The 22,027-nt window shown below is 42.6% G+C and overlaps 2 protein-coding genes across 2 annotated transcripts; one reads left to right on the top strand and one right to left on the bottom strand.

Moving 5' to 3' along the window:
* Positions 1-1,127: 1,127 nt before the first annotated feature.
* On the bottom strand, positions 1,128-8,434 carry crtap (cartilage associated protein). The gene is made up of 7 exons (XM_078268036.1): positions 7,891-8,434; positions 6,589-6,738; positions 5,848-6,019; positions 4,863-4,991; positions 4,630-4,775; positions 3,762-3,845; positions 1,128-1,503 (listed from the first exon to the last, which is right to left on the bottom strand). Exons 1-7 carry the CDS (start codon positions 8,350-8,352, stop codon positions 1,426-1,428), a joined length of 1,221 nt encoding a protein of 406 aa, XP_078124162.1. The 5' UTR covers positions 8,353-8,434; the 3' UTR covers positions 1,128-1,425.
* A 910-nt stretch (positions 8,435-9,344) lies between these two features.
* Positions 9,345-21,502, top strand: fkbp9 (FKBP prolyl isomerase 9). Its single transcript, XM_078267795.1, has 10 exons — positions 9,345-9,677; positions 10,547-10,692; positions 12,331-12,520; positions 12,614-12,759; positions 16,025-16,214; positions 17,241-17,386; positions 18,242-18,431; positions 18,951-19,096; positions 20,052-20,215; positions 20,332-21,502. Exons 1-10 carry the CDS (start codon positions 9,475-9,477, stop codon positions 20,506-20,508), a joined length of 1,698 nt encoding a protein of 565 aa, XP_078123921.1. The 5' UTR covers positions 9,345-9,474; the 3' UTR covers positions 20,509-21,502.
* Positions 21,503-22,027: the final 525 nt, after the last annotated feature.

Below are 22,027 nucleotides of genomic sequence, written 5' to 3'. Positions count from 1 at the left end.
GAACGCTGTCAGCTTAACACAGTCTGAAGGACTCTCGCAGATATGCTGCTCTACAGGGGCTCCAGTCAAAAATCAATAGACTGAAATATTAGAGCGTTTAATTAATTAATTAATCATTTAAGTAATTTTTCCACGCAGAAATCCGAAGAATTCCCTTGTTCCAGCTACTCGGTTCTGATGATTTGCTGCTTTTTATTGTCTAATGTGATAATAAATTGATCATTTGGATTTGGATGGTTGCTTGGACAGAAAAAACCTGAAGACCTGAACTTGGTCTGCAAGAAATTGTGACAAGAATATTTCACTATTTCACTGAAATTTCATCGAGTGAACAATTAACATTATCATTAGCTGAAAAAACTGCAGGCAGATGTAGATATATTTTAGTCCCTATACTAAAGGGGTGTTATTCACAACTGGGCACATCCCCAAAACCAGTGGTGGAAGAAGCATTCAGATTGTTTACTTAAGTACAAGTAGCAATACCACAGTGTAGAAATACTCTATTACAATTTAAATGCATGCATTAAAATTCTTAGTAAGTTAAAGTACAAAAGCATTAGCATGCATAAAAATATACTTGAAGTACCAAAGGTAAAATTACTCACACAGAATGGCCCATTTCAGAAAAATAAATGTGGTCATTTTAGGCCTTTATTTGATAGGAAAGCTGAAGACATGAAAGGGGATAGAGAGGGAGGTGAGGTGAGCTACCCAGGTACCCAGATTATAATTATTGATGCATTAATGTGATCATCACTTTAATGTTGCAGCTTGTAAAGCTAGAGCTAATTTTAATTACCTTACATACTGCTGGGTAGCTTTAACTATAATAATACATCATAATTTATTAATTAATTTATATTTTGTATTAATAACCTGAATCTGCAAAGTACCTAAAGCTATCGAATAAATGTGTATAAGTGCAGTAAAACATACAATAGTGGCCTCCAAAATGTAGAGTATAAAGTAACATGAAATGGAAATAGTCAAGTAAAGTAAAAGTACATAAAAATTGTACTTAAGTACAGTTCTTGAGTAAATGTACTTAGTTACATTCCACCACTGCCCAAAACCAACAACTGTAGTATTACAACAACATTGTAATTATAACTTGAAAGACCCGATGTTTGGCAAGATTTATTATCATTTCATTGTAAAAATTACCATTTTTGACAGACAACATACATATTTGATTCACAGTGGAGGAACGGATCCATAAAACAGCGAGTAAAAATATTTATCTTTCCATTATTATCATTGACTTTAAATCATTTAGTGCTGTATGTCCATACCACTAAACTGGATGTTTTAGTGCACAAAATAGGAAATTTAAAAATATTCAGGATGTGGATCTGCAGGTAAAAACACACAGCCTCTCAACCCAATAAATACAAACCGGGAGGTGTTGTTTGGTTGTGTGTTTCACAGTTTCGGCGGAATTTCCAATTCGGGCAATTCATCACCGTCCAGGAACTCATCTATAAACTCCACCACCTCCCCCTGCAGACATATACACACACATACACACATACACACATACACACATACACACATACACACATACACACATACACACATACACACATACACACATACACACATACACACATACACACATACACACACACACGAAAAAGAAATAAACAGACAAATCAGGAGGTTAGAAGAGCATTAGCATAAATCCTCCCACTCACAGTTCTATCTGTGAATTATCATACCTGGCATTACTAAAGAGATTACAGTCAAGAACTGAATGGTGTTTACCTCATACAGCATGTAATACTGGTTTATGTTAGGTTGCCCTGATGGCCAAGGCCCTTGTGCTGCATCATAATAACTTTAAGAAACGCCAATGTCATGCTGCCACCCCATGGCCGTCTGCCCTATTGCAGCACGATAAACATAGGGCCCACATTGTACTGCAGGGTGTAATGTGACCATACTAAGTAATCTAGGGTTTAGCATAAATCACACAAAGACGGACAATAATCCAAACTTAGTTTATGGGAATTACTCTGGTCTATTTTAAAGGGTAAACTGTAGCTTGTTTTCCTTTCACTTGACTAAAGATACCATCTTGGCTTGAAGCATCCTGTAATACACCAACACATATACAGTGGTGTGAAAAAAGTGTTTGCCCCCTTCCTCATTTCCTGTTCCTTTGCATGTTTGTCACACTTAAGTGTTTCGAACATCAAACCAATTTAAACAAAAGTCAAGGACAACACAAGTAAACACAAATGCAATTTGTAAATGAAGGTGTTTATTATTAAAGGAGAAAAAAAATCCAAACCATCATGGCCCTGTGTGAAAAAAGTGATTGCCCCCCTTGTTAAAACATACTATAACTGTGGTTGTCCACACCTGAGTTCAATTTCTCTAGCCACACCCAGGCCTGATTATTGCCACACCTGTTCACAATCAAGGCATCACTTAAATAGGAGCTGCTTGACACAGTAAGGTCCACCAGAAGATCCTTAAAAGCTACACATCATGCCGAGACCCAAAGAAATTCAGGAACAATTGAGAAAGAAAGTAATTGAGATCTATCAGTCTGGAAAGGGTTATAAAGCCATTTCCAAAGCTTTGGGAATCCAGCGAACCACAGTGAGAGCCATTATCCACAAATGGCGAAGACATGGAACAGTGGTGAACCTTCCCAGGAGTGGCCGGCCGCCCAAAATTACCCCAAGAGCGCAGCGACGACTCATCCAAGAGGTCACAAAAGACCCCACAACAACGTCCAAAGAACTGCAGGCCTCACTTGCCTCAGTTAAGGTCAGCGCTCATGCCTCCACCATCAGGAAAAGACTGGGCAAAAATGGCCTGCATGGCAGAGTTCCAAGGAGAAAACCACTGCTGAGCAAAAAGAACATCAAAGCTTGTCTCAATTTCTCCAGAACACATCTTGATGATCCCCAAGACTTTTGGGACAACATTCTGTGGACCGATGAGACAAAAGTGGAACTCTTTGGAAGGTGTGTGTCCAAGTATATCTGGCGTAGAAGGAACACTGCATTTCATAAAAAGAACATTATACCAACTGTAAAATATGGTGGTGGTAGTGTGATGGTCTGGGGTTGTTTTGCTGCTTCAGGACCTGGAAGACTTGCCGTGATAAAAGGAACTATGAATTCTGCTGTCTACCAAGAGATCCTGAAGGAGAATGTCCGACCATCTGTTCGTGTACTCAAGCTGAAACGAACTTGGGTTCTGCAGCAGGACAATGATCCTAAACACACCAGCAAGTCCACCACCGAATGGCTGAAGAAAAACTAAATGAAGACTTTGGAGTGGCCTAGCCAAAGTCCTGACCTGAATCCTATTGAGATGTTGTGGTATGACCTTAAAAAGGCCGCTCATGCTCGAAAAACCCTCTAATGTAACTGAATTAGGACAATTCTGCAAAGATGAGTGGGCCAAAATTCCTCCAGGACGCTGTAAAAGCCTCATTGCACGTTATCGCAAACGCTTGGTTGCAGTTGTTGCTGCTAAGGGTGGCCCAACCAGTTATTAGGTTTAGGGGGGCAATCACTTTTTTCACACAGGGCCATGATGGTTTGGATTTTTTTTCACCTTTAATAATTAACACCTTCATTTACAAATTGCATTTTGTGTTTACTTGTGTTGTCCTTGACTATTGTTTAAATTGGTTTGATGTTCGAAACACTTAAGTGTGACAAACATGCAAAGGAACAGGAAATGAGGAAGGGGGGCAAACACTTTTTTCACACCACTGTACGTAAACAGGCACGCACCTCATCGTCGCTCACCAGGCGCTGTCTGGAGAACTCCAACATCTGTAGCTGCATTGTGGTCTGATTGTAGTAACGCAGTGCCTCCTGTAGCAAACACACAGGATGTTAATAGTGAACCAAGAAGGCAGAGGCCAAGTGATAAATTAATTTCACATCATGCAGTTAGTCCAGGGAACCTGGAAATACGCTTATTTGATTTATTACAGATTTACATTCAAAGAATTGATACCACTCTGATATCTGTCATAGCTTAACTTCTGCACAACGAAAGGAAACAGATAAACAGCTACCCTGGTTTTGTCACAAAGTCTCTGTGCCTGCATGGCCAAGAAATTGGTACATAACCCCAGTTAAACCACAACAACACAAACAAAATATAACATGTTAATTAGTAAGCTTTAGAGGAACATTTTGTTACCCTCAGACAGAGCCAGGGCAGCTGTTTTCCTCAGTTTCAAGTCTTTTTGTTAAGTGTCTATATATGTATTGTACAGACACAAGAGTGGTGTCAATCATCTCAGCCTACTGACTAAAATACTTTTTAGGTTACCCTTCTGAACCCATGTGGACTATTTCAAGCAGTGTGCTTATTTGCTTTCTTGCCATGAGTTACTGTATATGGGAAGATTGATACTGGCCAGTAAACATAAGACTACAGCCAGCAGCTAGCAGTTAGCAGTTAGCTTAGCTAAGCATAAAGACTGGAAACAGCTAGCCTGGCTCTGTCCAAAGGTAGCAAAATCTGCCCGCACCCCCGAAAGCTCACTAATTAACATGTTGTATCTTGTTTGTTTAATCTATATCTGATAAATTAGAAATTAGGGACAGGAACTGGGTGCACAAGATGTGTATAGTCAATATGTCTCACTGATCTGGGGAGGAAGTCCTCTTCTGTCAGTTCCCACTGGTTTTTGTGGAACCGGTAATAGGCCAAGTTATTATTCATAACTTCATCGTTGGGGTCAAAGAGCACGTAGCTGGCTGCACATGGTACTGCGTTCTTCAGGTCATTCACTGAAAACACAACATTTACAGCACTCAGGGATTGTCCTATATAAAATTCATAACACAGTAGACCTGAGGAAACAACATGCTACTCACATTTGTAATAGGCAAACTGCAGGTAGTGGTACATCGTGGCCACAAACTTCTCAACGACGAAACCTCCTACAACAGGTGTCAGGTCACTTTCACACATAACTTTCCTGTCAAGGACCTCTATGTAGTGATCTGTAGAGGAGAGATTAAGCACAATATGATAAAAAAAAAAGATTAAAGTCCTTCTCCAGACATGTTTTAAAATATAGAAAACTACAAACAAACAAAAACTCAGAAAAGGATGCTGGAAGGACATCTACTCTTTATCCTTCGTTGAGAAATTCTGGATCTGGATCTGGCCTGGAAGTGCTGCCCACTTCCATTTGGCGCCCAATGTTATCCAATTGGGCTGTTTAGACAGGACGCGCTGTGCCGGCTCTCCTGTCTGAACCTGGCGATCAGACCCAGATTCTGTTGTGCACCAATATTGGTGACTAGCAGACGTATTAGAATGGTATAGTTTAGTTAGAATCTACTGTTGTTTGTTAGCTTGTTAGCTTGTAACTGGCAGTGGCTGACACAGCTATGATGACAGTGTGTTTTCACTCTATGACAAGTCCGCTTTTCACTGGAGGTTTCAGGTTTCTTTTCCGTCTATTGCATATTAGACAGTGATTGGCTTTTGAAACTGTGACGTATCAAATCTAGCTTGCCCGAGTACATTTGAATCTCAGATTTTAGTGAAATGCACAGGCATTTCCCCCAGGAGGAGAGGAATGTGAAAACACCTCTCTAGCGACAAACTTTGCACAGATACAAGTCAGTATAGTCAAAATCGGACATTTTAGGAGACATAAACTAAAAAAAAAACACATTTTTAAATGGAGGGGATCTTTAAACGTAGCTATAACAAGAAACATGTTGGGTAAATTAAATAACAAAAAGAAGACATATGCAAAAGTGGATATTTAACAAAAGAGAAATGCAATGATAGATGGACCCCACAGGAGGAACAGCGTCAGAACGGAGGTACTGCAGATGAACTGACCAGCTATGGAGGGGTAGAAGTCTTTAAAGTCTTTGACGTCCCTGGGGCCCTCAGATGCAGCCAGACACTCATCGTAATTCTTGAAGAAGTCCCGCAGAGCCAGCTCCATGTCTGACACTGAAGTACGGAAGTTTTCTCCATTATACGCCCGCACTGCACGCACAAACAATGTCTGCAATAACACACACATAGGAAATCATGTTCATTTTGGGCATCATGGCATTACTGAAAGCATTCTACAAGTTAAAAAATCACTTTCTTATTAAAATTAATGATATATATATATATATATATATAATATGGCATAATTACATTACATTATCTGTATCACTATTGTTAGCTATAACAGGGACAATTTTCTTCACCGTGGACTCTTTAAGAGATGTTGATTTTAATTGGGCATTCATGTAATAGTTAACAAATGTAGCAAGTTCATGTTTATTTCTCAGTCCTGCTGGGGCTAATACAGCTCTGTCAAGGACCACTGAAGGCTCAACTCAATAGTATTTGGAATCAAAAATCATACAACTAGCAAACGAAGTCGTCAGCACTCACATGCAAGCATGTACTATTTTCACTAATGCACAGCAGCAAAGTAAATGGAAATGTTTTAGCTCTAGGCTTTCCTCAGCTTGGCTGGTTCACCACAGGCTGCTACCACACCCACAGAGCCAATAATAGGATGGTTTGTGTATGTGTGTATGTGTTCACAAAGATATGTTGGTATGGATGTGTGTATACCTCATAGGATTTGGTCTCCAGGTCTTTGAGGTGTTCGTCGGCTCCAGGCAGACTCTTGTAGTAGGCCATGTTCCTCTGCATCATCTCATCATTTGGGTGTTTCAGTAGGAAGGTGTGAGCAGCAGACGCCGCCTTGGCAAGGTTGTCAGACTGGGAGAAATAACACACATTGTTAAATAAACAAACATTGTAAACAGCTATTTTCATGTGCTCTGATCAGATTAGGAAATCACACAAAGCCAATGTTATAACACTACACTGTGGTACAAAAAAAATGGACTAAGGACATGATAACTAATAAAAAGCCAATACATAATTCCTTAATAACTCTAACTTTGAGGGCGGTATTTTAGATCATTAGAAAATAATGTTGTTTTTGGTCACTTATCAGATCAAATCAACTAATTCAAGGTATTCCGGTTTTTCTTTTAATTTGTCCCACTTCCGTATATGCAAATTAGACCATAACCATCACTAATAGCTTAAAAGCAATCATAATTCCAACCTTTGACTCTAAATAAACTGTGATTCATAACCTAATCCTAAACCTAAACTAGTTCCCTTGTAGAGGTGAGGACTTGTAAAATATCCTTGTGTCTTTATTAGTGTTTTCTTTTTATTCTTAATACAGTATCTCACAAAAGTGAGTACACCCCTCATATTTTAGTAAATATTTAATTATATCTTTTAATGGGACAACACTGAAGAAATTACACTTTGCTACAATGTAAAGTATTAAGTGTACAGCTTGTATAACAGTGTAAATGTGCTGTCCCCTCAAAATAACTCAACACACAGCCATTAATGTCTAAACCGCTGGCAACAAAAGTGAGTACACCCCTATGTTAAATTCCCATAGAGGCAGGCAGATTTTTATTTTTAAAGGCCAGTTATTTCATGGATCCAGGATACTACGCATCCTGATAAAGTTCCCTTGGCCTTTGGAATTAAAATAGCCCCACATCATCACATACCCTTCACCATACCTAGAGCTTGAGATGGTTTTATTTCGGTTAGCCTAATAGCTGGTTTGATTTGCATTGAGAGATGATTTTATGGAAAGTACCCCATGCCAATTTCAAGCATTCACAGGTTCAAGTATAGGACCTCCACTCTTGCAGAATAGTGTGCATCCGTGGCACGTAGGTGACGTCAGAACGCATTTTAGGAAGAAGAAAAAAACGTGTATGACGTAACAATAGAAACTGTGGATGCACTGAAAACCACCACCTTATATTTATTATAATGAAACCAAGGTTTGGAGCCCTTTGATCCTCCTGATGACCCCACATATTTGCTTACTTTGAAGTAGGCGTACTGCAGATATCTGTACGGCTCTCTCTTATCAAACTCATCTATGGTGTCCCGACTGGGCATGGTCTGCCTGAAAGCGGGCAGCCCTTGTTTGCAGCGCTTCAGGCACTGCGCCCTCTTCATAACGTTACCAAACGCCCGCAGCTCTGGAAACTCCGCAAACTTCTGCTCGTTGTCCAGCCCGACAGAGCTGCAGTTGAGGTTGCAGAAGGCCTCGCTGTCCCGCAGCAGCCGATACAACCGCAGAGACACCTCCATGTACTCCACCGACTCCTTCCACTTCTCTCCGGTGTACTGGTCCAGTGCGTATTTGTAAGCGGACTCCAGAGGCATCAGCTCGTGCCTGGGGAAACTCCTGAAGCTGTATTTCTCATACTGAGAGTTCACCACTGAGGTAAAAAATGCGATTAAAAGCGCCGAGAAAAGTTGCGAAGAAGTGGAGGGTGCCATTTTTAAGTTTGCTAAATGGTGGCCTGGGATGATTCCGGAATTTCGTGCGTGAGTCTTTAGGACCGCCTCAAGTTCCAACACGTATCCGGCCAAAGCCTTCCCACCCCCGGGTGCAGGACTGGAGGGGCTGTTCCTCCCACTAAATCACACAGTAAATCACTGCTGTTGTTCTGTCCTTTTACAGAACAAGTAAAAACCTGATTTTAAATCCTAACTGAGGTATACATTTCTGTACTTTTTAGATAAGGGACCAGGTAATTTAGTCATTTTTTTATATTCCAGGATTGACAAAGAACATTAATCCCATAGCCTACTGCTCTTTAAAGTTTAACTTGTTTCCTCTCCGTCACTAATTAAACCCCTGGTGAGAGACTGGAGTGGCCCTCCCCCTCTCACTGCCACGTAGAGACATTCCTGCCTGGATCTGTCTCCCCCCCCCCCCCCCCATCTAAAGGCCTGAACCCCACCAACACAACAGGGTCAACGTATCCACGTAACATCATTTAAAGGCACACTTTACGAGTCCTGCTCATTGTTACAATTTGACTGCAATTCAGAGGCGTATCCAGATGTGTAGACCTATTCTACACTGGTTTAAATGCATCCAGGGGGGGGGGTGTGTGCAGCTGTGTGGAGACCCCAACGTTACCACGTTGACACATATGAGGCTGCACTGCGCAAGAGCAATACGTGGTGCCCAAAACGATCCTATTCAATCCCGAAGCAGGTCAAGTCAGCGAGAAAGAAGCAGTATGTAACAGGAAATGTATATTTAAATTTCAAAATAAAAGCACAGTTGGCTATCTAAGCTTTGTTTGTATTCGTTTATGTCTCACACCGATATTTTATTATATATATTTGCAGTCATTTTAATTTGAGCTTTACAAACAAAACATGTTATTGAGGTCATCAGTCGACGTTTTATCTTTAAAGTTTAACCGGAAGTTTTGCAGTTTTATCTGGCTTGACACGTGATCATCCCTGCGCTGGGACCGGGGGCAGGACTTCTGTCCAAGTCGGAGTAGAGGAAACCAAAGTACCGGGGAACAGGGAGGCAGCATATACTCCTACGGGCCGTACCCACAATTATCTCCCTCGTCTGAGAGTTTGTCGGCAGAGAAAATGATCCAGTGCGTGCAGGCGATGCTTTATTTGTCGGTTCTGGTTGCGTTCGCCGCGTGCAATGCTCCTCCGGTACCGTTAGACGACATATTCATTGAGAAAACTTTCGTGCCAGAGCAATGTGTGCGCGCAGTCAAAGTAGGAGATTATGTCAGGTATCACTACAACGGCATGTTTCCTGACGGCAAGAAGTTCGACTCAAGGTGAGTATCGAGCAAAGAATGCATGTTCTCACTTTTGGAGTCTCACCGTGCAGAGCAGAGCATTGCTCGGTGCGAACAGTCGTGCGCGATGCGTAAAAGTGCGCGTTGAGTGGTTCGCCCCTGTGAGCCACGCAAGCAGGCAGGCTGACTGAGCTCTGGATCCATGTATGCTTAATCCAAGGGCTTCAAAACCCTTTTCATATACACAGGGATTAAACTAAAGGCGTCAATTTGATCAGATGGAGTAGTTTTGCCACTAGATTAATATTAGCCTGCTTAATCACACTGGATTCATTTAAACCTGAGGATTAAGTCCTTATTCTTAATGTTGAACCTGCTTCCAGGACCTCCAAAGGTCCCTGGACTCCACTTTGGGAACCACCGACCTGGTCAACAGTAATAACCATGTGTACCATGCAAAGTGGTCAACTGCCCAGGGCCTCTAGAGCCCTAAGGGCCCCAAAAGCCAAACATAATTTGGTTTGGTTTTTGGTCATTTAATTAATTGCACATTTGTTAAAGAATATAAACTACCAAAGTAGACAGGCCCTGCAGTATTAGCTAATCGTGTGGGCCTGTCTGGTAGAGGGGTCCTGTGCTGCTCATGTATATTCCAAATTAAAGTCACGTTTTACACATTTCAATCTGGCTGTGTGTATCTGAATGATATATCTAAATACATCACTGGCTGTAAAGATGGCCAAACAAATAGTAATGGCAATGGAAAAACCTTTAGCCAGGGCCCACAGTGAACTGGCTTTGATTAAGGGTATGTGTTTTAGTTGCAGCAAGGCACATAATGAATGTAATGCAGTCATTCATGTCCTCACAGCAATATAAAAGTAATGGGTTATGTGTATGCGTTTCAGTTACGACCGTGGCAGCACCTACAACGTGTTTGTTGGCAAGAAGCAGCTGATCGCAGGGATGGACAAAGCTCTGGTGGGGATGTGTGTCAACGAGAGAAGCCTGATCAAGATCCCACCTCACCTAGCATATGGCAAACAGGGATATGGTATGTTATCAACTTCCTGTCATATTTGCACATCCCTGTCCTGGCTGATTGTTCCAAATCAGTCAGGACAGAATATAACATTCTCCATCAAGTTTCAGGACATGCCAGTGTTTATTCCTCTGGAGAGTTATTATAAATACACAGATGAATGAGCACACGGCTGGCACTGCTCACCATAACAATGAGAGAATTTGGTTGGGGGGCAACAATTACAGTCTTTGCAGAAAGTACCGTATTGTGTTGTACTAGAGTCAGGCGAAGTAGAAAGGAAGTGGGCTGCTCCCAAGCGTCCATGTTAAATGATGTCACAGGGTCATCACAAACCAGGAAGCAGGTTAGAGGAAGCTGCTTTGAATCAAGATTTGCAGCTGTTAGTAACTGCACTGCAGATGCTAGAGCATCAGCAGCAGGCAGATACACATTCTAGATCTTAATTTGTATATGAACATAAATAAATCTGGGCCACTGTGCACCATAGAGAGTGTTTGTGTCATATGTGTTGGTGTATTTGGATGTGATTGTAGTGATGAGAAGAAAAATGCAGAGGCTCTCTTTACATGTAGATACCGGTGCGTCAGTGTATGTATTTGTGTGTGTGCGCATCAAATAGATAATGGAAGAGAGAGGAGAGAGGGGGGCATGTGTGGACAGGTAAATGCTGAGGCAGTGTCCTCTAAAATGAGTCTATATCAGAGGGAACATCAGAGAGAGAAAGAGGCCTGCCAGCTCAGTAGTAATAAATATTGAATGGCTGCTTCCCACACAGTCCTTGCACCCCTCCTCCACCTCCTCCCACTCCCACCTCTTTAACATCACCATCTTCTCCTTATCTATAGGTATCCTGTACGCTTGTTGAGCTCAAAAGGCAGTGACTCATGCTCATGTTTTAAACAGAGCTGGTTGAGATGTTGCACTCACCAAAATAAATGTTAGTGAGTGGACAGACTGATCAGTCAACAAGGCTATAGCTAGCACTGAGGACACCACAGTCATGTCCTATTTCTGGAAATCTGAGGGGTTTAATGACATGAGGAGTTTACTTTGTATGATTACTCACCTGTTACTCGGGCTGCATCCAACAAGTGTTTTCATAATTGATTCATTTGCAGATTTCTTTTTAATGATTGATTAATTAATCAACTAATTAATTGAAACTGTAACACATCAGAAAACCGTGTGAAATGCACATCTCAATTTTCTAGAACCCAAGTTAAACTTGGTTATGTCTTGGTTTGTCTGACCAACGGTCCATAACCAAAAGATATTCTGTTTACCATAATGTTAAGACCAGGAAAAGCAGCAATTCTTCACATTTGATAAGATAAAACCATCAAATTACTTAGATAGTTAATCGATCTGATGTTTTTTTTTTTTAAATGGATGGGCAAGAACTTTCAAGAACATGGTTTTTATGTTAATTCAAAATATAACATAAGGTCTCTGAATGTTTACTGATCGTAGGACCAGCACACACATCCTGAGAAAAAACCCCACTGATGTCAATTTGTATTTGTAATGCAGCAGTTTAATGAAAGTCTTCACAACCATGTTAACTCTAAAGCATTCATTCTCTTTTTCCCTAGTACATTTTCATTTCTGGCTCAACTTCACTCTTCACTCTACTTCTCTTCTCCCCAGGTGACATCATCCCTCCTGACTCTATCCTCCATTTTGACGTCCTGCTGCTCGACGTGTGGAACCCAGAGGACGGCGTCCAGAGCAACACCTACCACACGCCTTCCACCTGCTCCAGAAAGGTGGAGGTGTCTGACTACGTTCGCTACCACTACAATGGCACCCTGCTGGATGGGACGCTCTTTGATTCCAGGTTTGTTCTGTAAAATAATCTTTCCTTCACACAAAAATGCACCCACACATATACTGTATATATGTGACCTGTCTCTTCCACCCGTCTCTGTAGCCACACCCGTTTGCGTACCTATGACACATACGTTGGGATTGGGTGGCTGATCGCTGGTATGGATCAGGGCCTTCTGGGAATGTGCGTTGGAGAGAAACGCATCATCACTATGCCACCGTCACTTGGATATGGAGAGAATGGAGACGGTGAGTAACTACTTTACTATTATTTATTTCCTTGAGCCCGGTTACATTCCTGTGAGTGACCTTTGAGAATAACAAGAGGTTGATAGTTACAGTGGAAATCAACAGGTGCTGTAGTTGCACACTTGGAGCACAAGGTGGCAGCACATCCCACACATATGCAGTTAAACTACACATCTCATCTTGTTTTACCCCTCAGTTCTTTTCCCAAACCACAGCGCTGTTCAATGTCTTGCCAATTATTATTAATTTTTATTTTTTTACATAGTCTTACCTTAGAAAATTTGACAAATATAATTTTTATGACTAATTTTGTTACATGGTTGACCAATTAAAGGAATAGTTTAACATTATGGGACATACGCCTATTCTTTTTCTGGCGTAGAGCTGGACTAATGTTTAACATTACATGAACAGATAAACACAGTCCTTTACAATATCTAAGTATTCCTTTAATTGACAGTTTTTTTATACCATATTTACTTTCAAGATACTTTTTTTTTATTCTTTATGCATGTCTTTATAAATATTTTCAAATAAGCAAACATGTTGTTGATTCTCTCCCTCATACATTTAACAGACTTTTAAATTAGGCCCTTCTAATTCCAGATATTTGTAACAATAAATACTGTCATGTTCACATCAAATTTTCATTGTCTGTGTAACTAAAAGTTGATTCTTAACATTGGGAATAATACTTCTCCGGGAACCATCACCTTATCGTGGTGGAGAGGTTTGTGTGTCCCTATGAACCTGAGGGCTGTGTTGTCTGGAGCTTGGTGCTCCTGGTAGGGTCTCCCAAGGCAAAGTGGTCTCAGGTGAGGGGCCAGACAAAGAATGGTTCAAAAATCCTATGAAAAATCGAGGAAGGGATGAAGTGACCCTTCCACGGAGCCCGGTCGGGCACAGCCCGAAAAAGCTACGTGGCAGACATCCCATGGGCCCACCACCTGTGGGAGGAACCGCTGGGGTCGGGTGCGCTGCCACATGGGTGGCAGTGAAGGTCAGGGGCCTCGACGGACCAGACCCGGGCAGCAGAGGCTGGCTCTGGGGACGTGGAATGTCACCTCTCTGTGGGGGAAGGAGCCGGAACTTGTGCGGGAGGTGGAGCGCTACCGGTTAGATCTGGTGGGGCTTACCTCTACGCACAGTCTTGGTTCTGGAACCATACTCCTGGATAGGGGTTGGACTCTTTTCTTCTCTGGAGTTGCCCAGGGTGTGAGGCGCCGGGCGGGTGTGGGGATACTCACAAGCCCCCGGCTGAGCGCCGCTACGTTGGAGTTTAACCCGGTGGACGAGAGGGTCGCCTCCCTACGCCTGCGGGTAGGAGAAGTTCGGAGAAGACATGGAGAAGGACTTTCGGTCGGCACCAAGGTACTTCTGGAAAACCGTTCGCCACCTCAGGAGGGGGAAGCGGTGAACCATCCAAGCTGTGTACAGTAAGGATGGGACGCTGTTGACCTCAACTGAGGAGGTAATAGGGCGGTGGAAGGAGCACTTTGAGGAACTCCTAAATCCAACTAATACGCCCTCTATGGTAGAGGCAGAGCTGGAGGATGAGGGGGGATTGGCATCAATTTCCCTGGTGGAGGTTGCTGAGGTAGTTAAACAACTCCACAGTGGCAAAGCCCCAGGAATTGATGAGATCCGTCCAGAAATGCTTAAAGCTCTGGGTGTGGAGGGGTTGTCTTGGTTGACACGCCTCTTCAACATTGCGTGGAAGTCTGGGACGGTGCCTAAGGAGTGGCAGACCGGGGTGGTGGTTCCCCTTTTTAAAAAGGGGGACCAGAGGGTGTGTGCCAATTACAGGGGTATCACACTTCTCAGCCTCCCCGGTAAAGTCTACTCCAAGGTGCTGGAAAGGAGGGTTCGGTCGATAGTCGAATCTCAGGTTGAAGAGGAACAATGCGGATTCCGTCCTGGTCGTGGAACAATGGACCAGATCTTTACTCTCGCAAGGATCCTGGAGGGAGCCTGGGAGTATGCCCAACCAGTCTACATGTGTTTTGTGGATCTGGAGAAGGCGTATGACCGGGTGCCCCGGGAGATACTGTGGGAGGTGCTGCGGGAGTACGGGGTGAGGGTCCCTTCTCAGGGCCATCAATCTCTGTACGACCAAAGCGAGAGCTGTGTCCGGGTTCTCGGCAGTAAGTTGGACTCGTTTCAGGTGAGAGTTGGCCTCCGCCAGGGCTGCGCTTTGTCACCAATCCTGTTTGTAGTATTTATGGACAGGATATCGAGGCGTAGTCGGGGTGGAGAGGGGTTGCAGTTCGGTGGGCTGGGGATCTCATCGCTGCTTTTTGCAGATGATGTGGTCCTGATGGCATCATCGGCCTGTGACCTTCAGCACTCACTGGATCGGTTCGCAGCCGAGTGTGAAGCGGCTGGGATGAGGATCAGCACCTCTAAATCGGAGGCCATGGTTCTCAGCAGGAAACCGATGGAGTGCCTTCTCCAGGTAGGGAATGAGTCCTTACCCCAAGTGAAGGAGTTCAAGTACCTTGGGGGTCTTGTTCGCGAGTGAGGGACAATGGAGCGGGAGATTGGTCGGAGAATCGGCACAGCAGGTGCGGTATTACATTCAATTTATCGCACCGTTGTGACGAAAAGAGAGCTGAGCCAGAAGGCAAAGCTCTCAATCTACCGGTCAGTTTTTGTTCCTACCCTCACCTATGGTCATGAAGGCTGGGTCATGACCGAAAGAACAAGATCCAGGGTACAAGCGGCCGAAATGGGTTTCCTCAGGAGGGTAGCTGGTGTCTCCCTTAGAGATAGGGTGAGAAGCTCAGTTATCCGTGAGGAGCTCGGAGTAGAGCCGCTGCTCCTTTGCGTCGAAAGGAGCCAGTTGAGGTGGTTCGGGCATCTGGTAAGGATGCCCCCTGGGCGCCTCCCTAGGGAGGTGTTCCAGGCACGTCCAGCTGGGAGGAGGCCTCGGGGGAGCCTGGGAACGCCTCGGGATCCCCCAGTCGGAGCTGGTTAATGTGGCCCGGGAAAGGGAAGTTTGGGGTCCCCTGCTGGAGCTGCTACCCCTGCGACCCGACCCCGGATAAGCGGATGAAGATGGATGGATGGATGGGAATAATAGTTAAACAATTGTTCTTAACTCCACTCACTACTTACTTGTTTAGGGTTATGGATTGATCCTGGTCATGACTAGAAGTAGAATGAGGAAATGAAGAATATTTCTGTAGTTCCCAATCCTGTCCCCATACCTGCCTCCCTACTTGTCTTCAACCTTTCTTCTTCTTCTTTTTCTTCTTCTCTCCAGGTAGCGACATCCCAGGACAGGCATCTCTGGTGTTTGATGTCGTACTTCTAGACCTCCACAACCCCAGAGATGGGATCACAGTGACCAATCAGTTTGTGCCCGAGTCCTGCACGAGGAAAACCGTCGCTGGAGACTTTGTACGCTACCACTACAATGGCAGCCTTCTTGACGGAACATTTTTTGATTCCAGGTATGTGTCAGTGTTTATTCATCATGTTAACCACACAGAGTGGCTCATAGTAAACCTTATTATAAATAAAAATAAATGTTATTCCTCAAGTGGCCTCAGGTTGGCAGCATCTCTCCGTGCACTGAAGACGTATTGAGAGATGAATTGAAACTTAAAAATCATGAGTGGAAATTTCCTGTTACATAAGACTGTCTGCAGCCTCTAAATAGTTTTGTTTTCTCTTTTCGTGCTGCTACTCACAACAGAGGATTAGCTCATGTGTGGTAACTTTTTTTGTTTTTTATTGTTCATGTACTGTGCAATTTATTCAATTAAGTTAAGGATTCTAAACTGTAATATACAGATCCTTTCCAAAACATGCAGAAAACAAATATCACAAAAGTTGTTTTATTTTTTTAATTCCTGGTTATAGCTATAGAAAATGTCTGTGAGGTTGACAGAAAATATCAAACATATAGTTCACTTTTTTAAGAACTTAGCTTGGAAGAACTGCTATGATAATTTACTCAGTACGTTCTCATCATTACAGCCTTCACAGCCTTGTGGGTTTGGCCTTGAAGCCTCTCTTGTTATGGTTAAGAAATTATTTCACACATTCTGTACAGATGTCAAGGACTCAAGAAAGCCACTATGGTAACTTTCTGCCATACGCATTTTCTATCTCTGCATGCATATACTTATACCAGGAATTTGAAATTCTTCATATTCTACAATGTCAACATACTGTATGTTTGTGTCAACAAAAAACACAAATGCATCCTCCAAAACAAACTGCTTCTTGCAACTCAAGCACAGTGGTTTTGGAGGTAAGGAGAGATTGGAGAGAACAGAATCATTTTGTGTCCTATACTGTAGTGAACTCTTGCAGGTGTTATTCAGTTGTTCTCTTCTGTGCACTGCCTAAAACCCCTTTTATATGTGATTAAATGACAACTTGATATGTACTGTAAGTAAAAAAAAAACATGTGATGGGGACTTCTATGGGGGACGTGTAATAATACTTTTGTTATATTTTCTGTTCCACAGCTACTCTCGTAATCGTACCTATGACACCTATGTTGGTCGAGGCTACGTGATTGCCGGCATGGACGAGGGTTTGATTGGAGTCTGTGTCGGAGAGAAGCGCACCATCACCATCCCCCCACATCTCGGCTATGGAGAGGAGGGCACAGGTGTGTGTGTAATGCTTGAATACCATTAGTCCCTTACTGACCGGAGGGATTTTTGCAGTTCCTAGAACATAATGTTCCTAGAACCCTTTTTTTCTCGTGTTCCGACTGGACCAATTTGGGGATTATTAAGTTCCTCTGGCCGCAGTTCCTGTAACTCTTTCAGCTCCTACTTCAGGGCAGGGTCTTTTTGCCTTTTCCCTTTTCCGCATAGGAACCCTAAGTGACCTAGCAACGTCTGAAACACAAACAGTACATATTCTTCACTGTCTGTTGCGATTTGCCTATGTATGCTAACTCATAAGACAAACATCACGCCATCAAGCTAATTGTTAATGCTAGTTAAACTTACCCGTCGTTTCGTTTGCCTGTTGCGGTCTGCTCTTCTATCTTCTTCCATCATATTAATTAGGCTCATATTACACTGGAGCCTTCGTTTTCTGTGTTTCTTTGTTAAGTACTCCAGCCTAGTCTTTAAACTCCGCCGATCGAACTCCCGTTATGAGGATCCCGGCAAGGCACAACAGGAACATTCTGATGGCCTCCTCCATGCTGGTTTGTTGTTGTATGTGGCGCTAAAGTCAAGTGACGACGCTATAAAGATCGTTGCCGTGCTTGCGTCACTCCCTTACCCCTCCTACCAGTCCTATGGCCACTTGGCCAGTGTGAATGCAAATGGAAAAAACAGTTTTGGGGGAGAGTAGTTAATAGAACTGTTTAGAAGTGGACTGTTCCTATAACTATGTTCCTGTAACTACTTGGTCGGAAAGAGGCCATAGTCTCTCACTATTATTACTCCTTTGTCCGTAGCTTTAAATATTAGATTCTTTCTTTTTTTCTTCACCATGTCTCTTTTAGGCTCTAAGATCCCTGGTTCAGCTGTGCTGGTGTTTGACATTCACATCATCGACTTCCACAACCCATCAGACAAAACTGAGATCACCGTCACTCACAAGCCAGAAGAGTGTGATAAGCCAACCAAGAAGGGAGACTTTGTAAAATATCACTATAACGCCTCTCTGATGGATGGCACATCCATCGACTCCACGTGAGTAAACTTCAGTGAGACACTTCTGTGAGACACATGAGATAATAGGGTTTCAAGTGCTAAGAGGAAGTTCTTCCTCATATGCCCTTTACTCTGCTGTTCGTCTTTTAGTCTTAACCGCACATTTCCTCTGCACTCTGTCTTAAGTCTTCGTAAAAACTAATTATTAGTGCACGATACTGCCCTGTCTGAACAAAAGTTGTTTGGAAATTGCAGGAGCTTACTGACAGCACAAAATCATCATCATAGAAAATAAAACACATTCAAAAACATAAATATGAAAGACTCCAGTTTTAAAAATATTTTAGTTCCTGGAATCAAACCAAGCTTGCTTCTCTCACCCACTGAAACACAACAATCTTCACCTCTTACATTCCCACACAGCAAAGGAATTAGTAAAAAACAAGTGTTAAAGGACACTGTAAGAAGTAACATGATATGTGTGCTTGCTTAAGAATAATGACTATAAATACAGTTACTTCGTATGTGTCAGTTTCATTCTGACTCTATTTGTTTCAGGTATAATTATGCAAAGACATACAACATTGTCCTGGGAGCCAACCAAGTAGTCCCAGGGATGGAGGACGGACTGATGGACATGTGTGTGGGAGAGAAAAGGCACCTTGTTATTCCTCCTCACCTGGGCTATGGGGAGAGAGGAGTCAGTAAGTCACACACAACCACACATGCAGTAAAAACGGAGAATATATGTGATGACTTACACAGAAGCATTTAATGAACTCTTGAATCGATGAGATTTAGGATGAAGCATTACAGTTTAACCACAATGTAGTGTCATGCAGTGCCATCCCAACTCTCAGGCACTCTGCATTTCCAAGAGGCATTTATCTCAAGCTGAACACGTCAACTTTTGGTTATGTAAAGATTTTAATGGAGCCATAACATAGGTGCCGCAAACACAAATGCTCACCTAAATCTTGTTGTTTTGCAAGTTCAGTCTATCTCTCTTTTGGGGATAGGCTTAGGTGTGTGTGTGTGTGTGTGTGTGTGTGTGTGTGTGTGTGTGTGTGTGTGTGTGTGTGTGTGTGTGTGTGTGTGTGTAGACCGCCCCCCTTCCTGTTTCCGTTGACCTGCAAAACACAACATTACCTTATCATGCAGCTGCATAGACTCCCTCAATCTCCAGAGACGCACATTTATTCATACAGGACAGGTTTAGTAAGGGAGTATGGCCGAATAGATCTAGAACCACAATGAGAAGTTAGACTCAGCTTTTCATGCATGCAATTATGAGACAGGCTAGATGTTACCCTATTTCCAGTCTTTATGCTAAGCTAAGCTTGGAGAGTGGCATCCCTCTTCTCATCTAACTCTCAGCAAGAAAGTGAATAAGCGTGTTTCCCAAAATGACAAATTATTAATTTAACTAACAACCCATCACGCAAGAATTCAAGAAATCCTTGACAAATTCTTGGATTCACATCTAGATTTGGATTTGCACCACTCAATCATTGGCCCAAGCAGGGGTGTTGGTAGTGACTTTCTCCTGCTGGTCACTGGAATTCACTGATCTCTTACTCAATAGTCTTGCTTCATACCCCACTGAGTCTGAGCTCTACCGCTCATGTTAATGCTGTCTCTGTGTCTCTGTGTGTGTAGCTGATGAAGTTCCAGGGAGTGCTGTGCTGGTGTTTGATATCGAGCTGGTAGAGATGGAGGAAGGACTTCCTGAAGGCTACATGTTTATCTGGAACGACGAAGTGTCACCCGACCTCTTCACAGAGATGGACACAGACCAGAACAAGCAGGTGGAGCCCTCTGAGGTACGTGATAACCTGCTGTTTCTGTATTATTTGTAACATCTGAGACATTTTCCCTTTTTGCTACTGTCTGTGAATCCTCAATTTACCCTCTTCGCCCCCCTCCTTTGTTTAAACAGTTTACTGACTACATCATGCGGCAGGTGAACGAGGGTAAAGGCCGCCTGGCTCCTGGCTTCGATCCCTATCGCATCATTGACAACATGTTCTCCAATCAGGACCGTGATGGAGACGGAAAGATCACAGAGGCAGAGTTCAAACTTAAAGCAGATGAAGCCCCTCATGACGAGCTATGACGGGACTGAGTGTAGAGCTCAGATCAGGGTGAAGGCTAAAGGGTCAGACAGCGGGGTTAAAATACACATGTGGGTGGTAGAGTAGAAAAAGATAGGGTTGTATGTGTAAAGTAAGTGAGTATGAAGTGAGAAATGAGCTGAGAGATTTTGTTTTTTTATTTTGAAGATATAGATGATGTTCAAAGGGCATCTGGTCCATTAGGAATGAGATTATTTTGAGAGATAAATATTAAAAAGAAAACTCCTCATTTGAGGTCTACGATGACAGAGAATTACTTTTTTTTACCTCCTCTCCCATCAAGTTGTGTTGTTTAATGTGACATTTATTATTTTTATTTTGAAGGGTACAAAAGCACTCGTGTGTGAAAGAACAAACCGAGGCCTCACTCCACCATCTCTACGTTCAAGCACTCCTTCGTGACTTTTTTTATTGTTGTTAACTTTTTGTGGTTGTGCGTGTTGTTTTCTTATCACTGGGTATCAGCTTGTCTCTGAAATATCTGACAGTCTATCAGGAGCAATAAGTCGGTCATCACTCACTGTAATGTACTGTGATGGAGGGAAGTTACATTTGTTTCTGAGAGTTAAAACTCATTTATTGATAAAAAGAATAAGTGATCATTTTAAGTGAGAGCTTTAAGTTTGAATACAATTGTATTTACACATTTTGCAGCTGACACCTTTACTGTTTACCTTTAAATGTCAGGATGTCTTCTGTGTTTTCTGGAGTTGAAATCATCCAAAATAAGGCTGACAGGTTCAAAATCCTAAAACGGTGTTGAAGCTCTCCGGTCTTTCAATCATTTTGGGTCAACTTGTGTCATTGCTTGTTTGTTTGCATCACCAGCAATTTGTGTGTGTGTGTGTGTGTGTGTGTGTGCGTGCGTGCGTGTGTGAATGTTGTTTTACTTTTTTATTCAGGAGAATAATGAGGCTTGATGATGACAATGTCAACACTAAGTTTAATTTGATTAAATTACCTGACCTAAATATATGCCTAGATTGTGTCTGTCCTTTTGTTCCTTGGATTTGTATGTCTCTCTGTGTGTAAGTCTCTCTGTTTGCTTTAGCCACTTTTTTACCATTGATTTACCATTGCACTCTGAAAGGAAGATTGAAGTTGAAATCGATTAGGCAACAAGGAGAGTCTAAATTTAGATTTATTCACACGTGTGGACAGAGTCACAGTCACCACAGTACAGCCACAGAGATCTCCAAATGCTTTGATTGGGCTGATTGCGTGTGCAGAATGGTGATGTCTATATGTGTGGCTCTGTGCCAGATAAAAAGTCCGTCTGTACAAAGCTGTTTGGACACCTAGAACTAAGGACTACTCGGAGCTGGGAGATCCAACATACACAGACATTGAAATTGAGTCATCCTAAAGTACAGTAAATATAGAGATATAAAAGGTATATAGAATATCTCAAAGGTTAATATGGATGATTAAAATAATACAAAATACAAAACAACACAAACATATTAAATGTGATTATTTCAGGTCAACATACAAAAAAAA

This window comes from Sander vitreus, chromosome 14, assembly GCF_031162955.1.
Source record: "Sander vitreus isolate 19-12246 chromosome 14, sanVit1, whole genome shotgun sequence".
Classification (NCBI taxonomy): domain Eukaryota; kingdom Metazoa; phylum Chordata; class Actinopteri; order Perciformes; family Percidae; genus Sander; species Sander vitreus.
Note: the sequence above shows the minus strand (reverse complement) of the source record. Positions and strands in the feature narration are given on the sequence as shown.